The sequence below is a fragment of the Penaeus chinensis genome, chromosome 39 (genome assembly GCF_019202785.1).
Source record: "Penaeus chinensis breed Huanghai No. 1 chromosome 39, ASM1920278v2, whole genome shotgun sequence".
In the NCBI taxonomy this organism is placed as follows: Eukaryota; Metazoa; Arthropoda; class Malacostraca; order Decapoda; family Penaeidae; genus Penaeus; species Penaeus chinensis.
This window is the reverse complement of record NC_061857.1, coordinates 8,601,881-8,611,880: the sequence shown is the minus strand read 5'-3', so window position 1 is coordinate 8,611,880 and position 10,000 is coordinate 8,601,881. Positions and strand designations below refer to the sequence as shown.

General features: G+C 38.7%; 1 protein-coding gene across 1 annotated transcript in view; it reads right to left on the bottom strand.

Moving 5' to 3' along the window:
- Positions 1–5,366: 5,366 nt before the first annotated feature.
- LOC125046598 overlaps positions 5,367–10,000 on the bottom strand; it is a 7,231-nt gene continuing 2,597 nt past the window's right edge. Inside the window, exon 2 of the mRNA XM_047644408.1 lies at positions 5,367–8,045. Within this exon, the coding sequence (XP_047500364.1) occupies positions 5,829–8,045 (2,217 nt within the window). The 3' untranslated portion in view covers positions 5,367–5,828. The remainder of the gene's footprint in view (positions 8,046–10,000) is intronic.

Sequence of the window (10,000 nt, the reverse complement as noted above, 5' to 3'; positions counted from 1 at the left end):
ACTTGGAGAGATTCAAATTAAGATCTTCCACAAAATTCCTCATTCTCCTACCATAGGATCGGCTGTTCTCATGTAACTCCTAGAATCCTTTGTAGGCTTGTGTAGTAAATCAGGTTCATGTAGTTCCAGTGTAATAAAAGAGGTTCTACACTCTCACCATACAGGGACTTTACAGATGAAGACTTGAAAGCCTCTGTACAGATTCTGAGGGCTTCATTATGAACATCCAACATCTGAAGAACAGTGGGAGTTGCAGATAAGTAAGCCTCACATCCATAGTCAAGTTTGCTATGAATAAGCACTCGGTGAAACCGCAATAGTGTTAGCTCATAGTTAGCTCATCTGCACCTCAAGGCAGATGAAAACCGCAAACTACTAAACGCTTTTGTAGCATTCACCCTTGAGTGTTTGATATGAAACACCCATGTAAGTCTAGAGTTAAAATTCAGACACAAGTACTTCACCTCCTGGATAAAATAGAGGGAAGAATGCAACTTTCCTGTTTTGTGGAAATACATAGCTATGGTCTTACTTGGAGAGAATTTAAAGCCATGGTATGTTGTCCACTGCAAAACTTGATTTGCTGCAGTCTCCATGTGTCCTTGCACATCCAGTGAGCTTCCTCCTGAGCAGTACAGTGTGAAGTCATTCACATACAGACTACAGGAGGCAACACTTAGAACAACTTTTACAATGTAATTTATAAAAACACTTCCTTGTGGGACCCCTTTCAGCTGGTCCTAAAGGTTAGTAAAGCTGTTTTCCACCCACATTCTAAACTTCCTATCATCAAGGAAGCTCTGTATGAAGGTAGGTAATGCTCCTCTCAAACCAATGTCATATACTAGCTACATGAGTATGCATACTTCCAAGTAGTATCACAAGCCTGTTCGAGGTCAAAGAAAACTGCTAACATGTGATGACGTCGCTATGTGAAGGAATTCTGTATAGCATTCTCCAACCTCACAAGGGCATCTGTAGTTGATCTCAATTTTTTAAACCCATATTGTTATGGGGTCAGCACATTTTCCTTTTCTAGTAGCCATGTCAACCTGAAGTTTACAATTTTCGTCATTAGCTTGCAGATGCAGCTGGTGAGAGAAATTGGTCTGTAATTCCCTGGTATGGAAGCATCCTTGCCAGGTTTGGGGATAGGAATGATTATAGCTTTTTCGGTATGGATGGCACTGTCCCCTCCCTAAAGATCCTACTATATAGATTCAACAGGAGCTTTTGAGGGCTCTCTGATAAGTGAGATATCTTTTGGTATGGGATATCGTCACTTCTTGGGGCAGCCTTATGGCAAAGCTGCAGAGGAGATTCCATCTCCCTGCGCAAAAAAGACAACTTGTATGGGAGTTCTGCCGTAGTCCTACTGAAGAACGCCATTGGATGTCATTCCAGTTCAACCTGAAGGGTGGAGAATTGGGCAGTGCAACATGCTCCAGAGGTAATCTCAGCCATGGATTTAGCTAGCTCATTTATAACATCTTTTTTAAGGATTATGCTGTCTATCTTTAGAGCAAGTAGATCTTCCAAATCGTCTATGTGAAGATTATATGGAGGAAGATAGATGGATGCAACAGTTGAAGGTCGTGTCAAGCTTATCCTCACGGCTTTCACCTTTGTCTGTAGGGGCATGGCCTGGCATACCATTACTGCTATTCCTCCATGAGGTCCATAATCAAAGTTCCATAGTGGGTTTAAGCTTGGAATCCTCACAGGAAAATCAGACTATATTCCCTGCTCATATTCCCTTGTAGGCATACACAAACTCGATTACATGAAGCTATCAGATGTTGCAATTCCTCCTATTTTGCATGAATTCCCTAACAATTCCATTGGATCAGGGTATCCAGTTCTTCAGGTTGACATGCTACTTTTTCATAAGGTGTTTGGCAGCATCAATTTTCGACACCATCAACTTTCTTATTAAAACATTTTACTGCCTCTACCTTAAACTTCTTAGGTTCCCTTAACAGATTCTCATCAGAATACCTCATCAGGTCTCGGGAAAGACAATTCCCTCGCACTGACTGAGTGAGAACATGAGACTTGGGTGATCCGAGGATCATGTTGACACACCTCAATTCTCTTGCACTTCAAGAATGTCAAGATCTATGACGGACACGCCATTAATGGTCGTCACCATAAGGTATTTATTAAATAAATTACTTTCATATTTACCAGGGAAGATTTCCTTGACGGATTGAGGACTTTTCCTCTTACCAGGTCTGAGAGTCTAAGAAATATTCCAATTTCCATACTTGCCCTTTGGAACCTTAGAATGTTCCAAAGTGACAACAGGAGACGTTCGTGAGGGATTGGCCAAGATTAGCCATTACCCAAATCCCAACAAGCGCAAGAGAAGAAATTAAAAAAAAAAAAAAAAAAGTAAACTGGATACCCAGTTTAAATGTAGCATGAAACACAAAAGATTACAACAAGGCAACAATCCACAACGATGGTCAAGATCACAACACAGAAAAATACATAGAAGCATAACCAGACTGACAACAAGACACACAAGAATTAAAAATATATATAATAAACTAAAGATAAAAACAGATCATCTAATCTTCATATTACCAAAATATATGTCACATGGAATTGATATTTAATAGTTAGTACTGATAAAAAAGTGCATATAGCAAACATTTTTTTTAAGTACATGAAGTGATAGAAGTACACAAATTAGGAAGTGCAGTTTTGGGTTACAACAACAATCTCAGATCTCAGCATGAAAGCTTGCCTGTTTTACAAGGGAAACAAAGAAGTGTTTATACATTTAGTCGAATATAACGACATTCATAAGTACTTCACCAAAGTCACTGTTAAAAAAAAGTACTCCCTCATTTATAATATTTTTTTTAAAACAGCAAAACACTCGGGGAAGAGGAACAGGTTGAGCCTGAGACGCTTCTGGTGGATGAGGTTGAGCCAACTGCTTTGCCAAGAAAATTAGAATTAGAATCACAAATAAAGTTAGATGATGCAAAGACCCTTTGCTTTGTAAAATTTGCAGGACAACTTAATACACAGTAAATTTGTAAAACGAATATTTTAACTATTTTGATTTAATTCCTCATAGAATTATTTTCGTATACCTACTGCTTACTGCACTAGATATTCATGCTAAATATTATATACTATTTCTATTATACATAAACACTATATATATCACACTTAGGATTTATAACATCATAACGTCAAAAAAAATTAACAGTCCCACTCACATTTTGTTGAGTGACCTGAGAATCCTGTAGACGTAACTTCACAATACAAATACATCATTACTACTAAATGAAAATAGATATATATGTTAAATAACACTGCATTTTACATTACTCTAATTTTCATCACAGTGCGAAGTGTAACCAACTAACACTACGGCTTTAAAGAGATTGTACATTATACTGGATACTGTGAGGATTAGGGAGCTCGAATTACTGGAAGTATAACAAGGCATACTCGTCTCTGGGCACAAGATTCACGAGGTCGATTAGCAGAAGGCACGTGTGGTGATTTGTCTTGGACATACTGCACATCCGCTGCAACTGCTTCGCCTAGATCCTCTGGCAACAAGATATTTCTAATTTTAAATAAGTTATGTAGCAGTGCACAAACCTCGACAATCTGGTACACTTTTGCAGGATATTTCAGCGATGATCCATTTGGCTTGTTCCCCTTTCGAGTTGTGATATAGTGTCCAAAGCCATTTTTTGCTCGGATAGCCACTGTCTCCATTGGTGCGACCCTTCTGGAATAATGTCTTTTTCAGAGATTCTACAAATAGCACTTTAACTCAGAATTTTGGCCTCATGCAACAATATCTAATATGTGACATTTGATATGAAATACAATTTGAACATTAAGGCCGTGGTAACATTTTATCTTAACGTTAGCTTCAAATTGTTTTTGCACAATTCTTATATGTCCTATCTATGGCACCTATAAAAGTTGGCATTATTGCAATATGGGTGAATTTCTCCTATGGATTAGCAGGAAGCTTTTATAAACTCTGCAAGGTCATTATGAATAGATAAAGGATTCAGAATTTCTATGACAACCTACACTCAGTTCTTCTGATGGCCCTAAGATATCCCGCCACAAAGTTGCATTTTTCCCGTTGCAAGGCATCTCAACACATTACTTTCATCTCTAGTGTCAGGGACTTTACTTCAAGCAGTAGCTTTTGTTATGGCTTCTTGAACTAGGTCTGAATAATTTGATGCTATCTCTATCCAACCAGTATCTTTTAATCAGATCATCGTCAGGTAAATCATATAAATCATCCTTTCTTTGGCGGAAAAAGTTGCAGTTTCCAACTAGGTTTTTTGGTTGTACCCCCATTGCCTAATTAGACGCCATTCCTACTCAACAGCGGTCTTGTGTGCTACCTGACTTCCCCTTCAGACTTTTTCTCTTGGCACTGGATCATCGCGTCCGTCGTGTGTGTGTGTGTGTGTTTGTGTGTGTGTGTGTGTGTGTGTGTGTGCGTGCGTGCGTGTGGATGTGCGTGTGTGTGTGTGTGTGCGTCTGCATGTGCGACTGCATGTGCGTGTGTGTGCGTGCGTGTGCGTGTGTGTGTGTGTGTGCGTGCGTGCGTGTGCGTGTGCGTGTGCGTGTGCGTGTGCGTGTGCGTGTGCGTGTGTATGTGTGTGTGTGTGTGTGTGTGTGCATATTTATATTGATATATAAGTATATACGCTGTATATATTGTCAGGATATTACACTGAATTACAATTATTTGATGTTTTTTTCATGAGTTTACACGTTATAACAATACTACTGTATACATAAGAATTCTCTCTGATAAAATACTAAAATAAAATGCTAAAATATGTACATGTATCTCATACTAGTAATATTCTCTACTTCTAGTTCTAATAGGAGGGAGGTGTTCCTAGTTCTGGATCTAGTTCTAATAGCAAGTGAGAGGGGGTAGAGATTTACACTACACATTGGAATTTTCAAATAGCTTGGCTTCGAGAGGAACTTCTGAATCACTACAGTTATGAAAAATAAATTTATGAATTTACGGAGCGATATAGCATAAAGTGTAAAGTGTAAAGGAGCCAACGATGATTTAATAATATTCACACACACACACACACACACACACACACACACACACACACACACACACACACACACACACACACACTCGCACGCGCACACGCACACATACATATACATACATCCACACACACACACACATGATATACACTTGCATATTTACATACTGCTCATGTATACCTACCAGTTACTTATCAAGGCTTTTTTTGTTAATTTATTGAATAAGGTAATATGACTTTACTGTCGGCAGGAGCGAAAAAGGTATTGTTTATCCGTTTTATTATAAAATAAGTATAGATTTAACAATGCTATATATACAGGTAAGCATACCTTTAGCTGATGTGTGTGTGTGTGTGTGTGTGTGTGTGTGTGTGTGTGGAAAAAACAACAATATGTAACAACATATATATGATAACAATACAATGATACGGAGAAATGCATTCAGCTTCCAAAACAGTTTTACGCCTAAAACAAACTTGCTAATTTTTTTTAATGGTTTAACCCACCGATTGTGCAACGGGACACCACTGCACGGCAAGTGAGGACCTGAAGCGCATTTAAGAACATGGTCATCGAGGAGAGAGAAGGAGAGCGAGGGGGGTGAAGGGGGAGACGAGGAGGGAGAAAGAGGGAGAGGGGATGGGGGGAGACGGAGGAGGGAGAAAGAGGGGATGGAGGGGGGAGACGAGGAGGGAGAAAAAGGGAGTTGTTGTCGGCGATATGTATTGATTTCCGCGCAGGTCATCCAATTACTGTTCCTTCAGGCGAGTGTGAAGAGAAGAATCTACCTCCGAGGGCGTAAAATCTGCAGCTTCGTAGCCCACGGAATATCTCTGTACGCTGACGATAGAACTACTTGTTTCATAATCGTTCGGGGAATTGTTGTCAACTCTATTAATCGATATGTCTGACTCATGCCCTTCATTTACTGGTTCTTGTGCTTTTACGTTAGAATTCGAGTCTGGTGCTTGTTCTTGTTCTGCCACAGGCTGTCGAGATTCAGGAAAGGAGAACTCGTTTTGTACCTCACGCTGTATCGCCAAACTACCATCGGGATTATTGCCCTGTTCATTAGCGGATTTGCTCGAGCTAAGGTCTGTTAAGATTCCGCTGTGACCCGCTGGGGAACTTCTGATTGCTCCACGAGGGGTTCCTGAGACTTCGCTACCAGCCACCCTGTAATGATTTTGCGGGAAGTTCGACCTAGCGAGAGACCCGCGTCCATCACCTCCAAGGCCACTCAGGGGACGTGGTCGAGGAGTTCCAAAGTTGAAGGTAACGGAGCTCCTGGCCATGCCGTCGGGACTTCGGAGAGTGTTAAAGTTACTTCCAAACCTATGTTGGTTGATTCGGCCGCGTTGTAATCTGCCAACAAAGTTTTCAGACAAGATTTCAGGCCTGCCATCAGAAGTGGTTTGAATTCGGTGATTTGGGGTGCTTACTAAGTTATTCGTATTCTTTACCGAAGGTACAGACCCAGGCTGTGTCTCAGGCACTGACCCAAACACCGATTCATTCTGGGGTGCATAACTCAAATCATCTTCCGTATCAATTGCAATTATTCCTTGTGTTACAGGAACAAAGCCTCCCTGTAGATCTAGTGCAGAAATGTTTTGTGTGACTGGTATAATATCTTCAAGCGCTACAGGGACAAATCCTCCTGCTGAAGGGGCTGTCACAACTGTTACTGTTGTAATTGTGCTCTCTGTCACTGGCACAAAACCGCCTTCCAGTACCGGCACATTCACACTTTCTACCACAGGTGTGAAAGCGTCCCTTGCTTCTTGTCCTGACTCCTGTGAAGCTGCAACTTCACTTCTTGCTTTAGGTAAAGGCCTGTCCTGAGTACTAAGGGAAGAACCACCGCGTGTCACACGTACATATGCAGTCCCACCCACCACGGGTGCTGCCTCCTTGCCTGCCATTGATGGTCCTCTTTGATTCTCGTTCGGGATGCCTTTAGGTGCTACCGTAATGGGTACAAAGCTCCTTGGAATGTTAGGAATATCTGTCGTAGCAAGACCTAGGTGTTGTTCTGATTTTTCTTCCATAGGCGTCGTTGCTTGATAGTCTCTGTTTTCCGGAAATTCTGTCTCGAACTGTGGAATAGCCATCGATTTGTCGGGCATTGCTATGGAAGAACCACCGCTAAGTGAAGGAAAAGACTCACTGGCAGATGCAAAATGTTTAGGTACCATTGTCGGCGACTCATTCTTTACGTCAGATCTAGGTGATAAAGGCGGGTGCGTAGTGTGTGATACAGGCATAGACTTTTTAGCCATTTCAGGTGACTGTCCAGGAGTAGATATGTTATTTGTTACAGGCACCGATTCACCGTTCCCGTGTGTTATAGGTATGTGAGCATTGTGAGAGACAGGTGCAGACAACCCTTGTGCAGCAGGTATTGGTCCAGGGTACACAACAGGAACGGGACCACTGATAACGTTGCCAACACTATTGACATGCCTCCCGGACCCAAAATATCCTCCGTCTACTATGTTTACAAAGCCAAGGTGAAGAGGCGATCCTGTGTCAACAAAGAGTGCCATGTTAGAACCCGCGTTGCCATGATTGCCACTGCCATGTCTGTGCTGCGGCGCACTTTGAGCTTCCGACGGAATATCCTCCGTCACTGTGCCTTTTGTTGTTGCTTCTTCCGCGTCGTTAGTGTTGACAGCATTGAACTCGACTTTGCTGACGCTGTGTACGGACGCGGTGCTGTAGAGGTCGTGATGGCCGGTGTCTTCTTCTAGGTTGGGAGGGTCGCCAGCGCTGCCCCCGTTGTCTTCAGGAAGGGCAAAAGTGGGCACGAGAACCCCCTCTGCAGCCTGGTTATCAAGGACATGGCTGTGGTGTCTTCTCCAGTGCCCATGGGTGTGGCCTGAGATGGGTCTGTGCTCAAAGGGTCCTACAGCTCGGGCACGCAGAGCCAAGAGCAAGAGGGAGGCTGAGACGAGGACGTATTTCTGCAAAATTTGGTTGTGATTAGAGTGGGTAGAAGGACATGGAAATCGTTATGACTCAATAAAAGCAAATATTATGTACTTGTGTGTGTATGTGGCCGCATGTGTGAGTGACTGTATGTGTCTGTTGAATATATGATACCATTGCATTTTTTTTCAGGTGCTTCTCTGCTCTCTCTCTCTCTCTCTCTCTCTCTCTCTCTCTCTCTCTCTCTCTCTCTCTCTCTCTCTCTCTCTCTCTCTCTCTCTCTCTTCTCTCTCCTCTGTGTGTGTGTGTGTGTGTGTTTGTGTGTGTGTGTGTGTTTGTGTGTGTGTGTGTGTGTGTATGTGTGTGTTTGGGTGTGTGTGTGATTGTGTGTGCGTGTGATTGTGTGTGTGTATCTGTGTGTAATGTAATACATGGATGTGAAACTCGGCAGCAGGCAATTAAAAAAAAGAAGAAAATAGTGATCTGATAACCACCAAATACTACAATCAAAGATAAACGTGAGAAAAGAGAGAGCTGGCAGATGCCTTTTTGGTTTCACTCAAACTCTATATCTTTCACCGGAAATTAGATTTCGTTCAGTTTCTTTCGTAAATTGGAAATTAAACACTCAACGAAGATCAAAACAAGAGCAAAAGCAAACAACTCATGTACAATGTGGCGACTTATTGTTATTATTGTTATTATTATCATTATCATTGTTATTACTATTATTCTTGTTATTGCTGTTCCTTATTATTTTTAGCATCGTCATCATCATTATTGATATTATTATTATTATTATTATTATTATTATTATTATTATTATTATTATCAATATTACTATTATTAATATTGTTATTATCATTATTATTATTATTTCATTTTTATCATTATTATTATCGTTATTATTTTTTTATCATTATCATTATCGTTATTATTGTTATTGTTATTGTTATTATTATCATTATTATTCATTATTATAATTATCCACATCATTATTACTATCGCTATTATCCTTACTGTTATTATCAGTATCATTACTACCATCATTATTATCATTATTATTATTATTATTATTATCATTATTGTTGTTATTATTATCATTATTATTATTATCATTATTATTATCATTATTATCTTTAATGATAATGTTGATATTATTTTTTTTTAGAATTATCATCATTATTATGAATATTATCATTATCATCATTATCATATTCTTTGCTATTATTATTAATAGTAGTAGTAGTAGTATTGTTATCATCACCACCATTATTAACACTGTTGTTATTATTGCTATTATTATTATTGTTATCATAATAATGATAATGAGGATGATAGCAACAAAAATACCAATAGTGATAATCAGAGCTATCATCATTATTTATCATTATCATAATCATTATTTAATATTTTCATTATCATCATTATTACCATTGTTATTATTATCATCATTACTACCCTCATCATCATCATCATCATCATCATCATCATCATCATCATCATCATCATAATCATCATCATCATTATCATTCTTTGGATAGCTATCATTATTGTAATAAGTATCATTATTATTGTTATCATTATTATTATCATTATTATTACTATAATGATTATGAGTATGATTATGAATATCATTATTAGTTTTAGTAACAGCAGTATCATAATTATCATCATTACTAGTATCAGTGTTTTTGTTATTATCATTATTATTATTATCATTATTATTATTATTATTATTATTATTATTATTATTATTATTATTATTATTATTATTATTATTGTTATCATCATTATTCTTATCATAATTATGATCATCATCACAATTCTTATTTTATTATTATTATTATTATCATTATTATTATCATCATTATTATTACTATTATTATTATTATTATTATTATTATTACTACTACTACTACTGCTACAATTATCTTTTAACATTAATTGTTATCATGTTCATTATTATCATCATTATCATGATTATTAT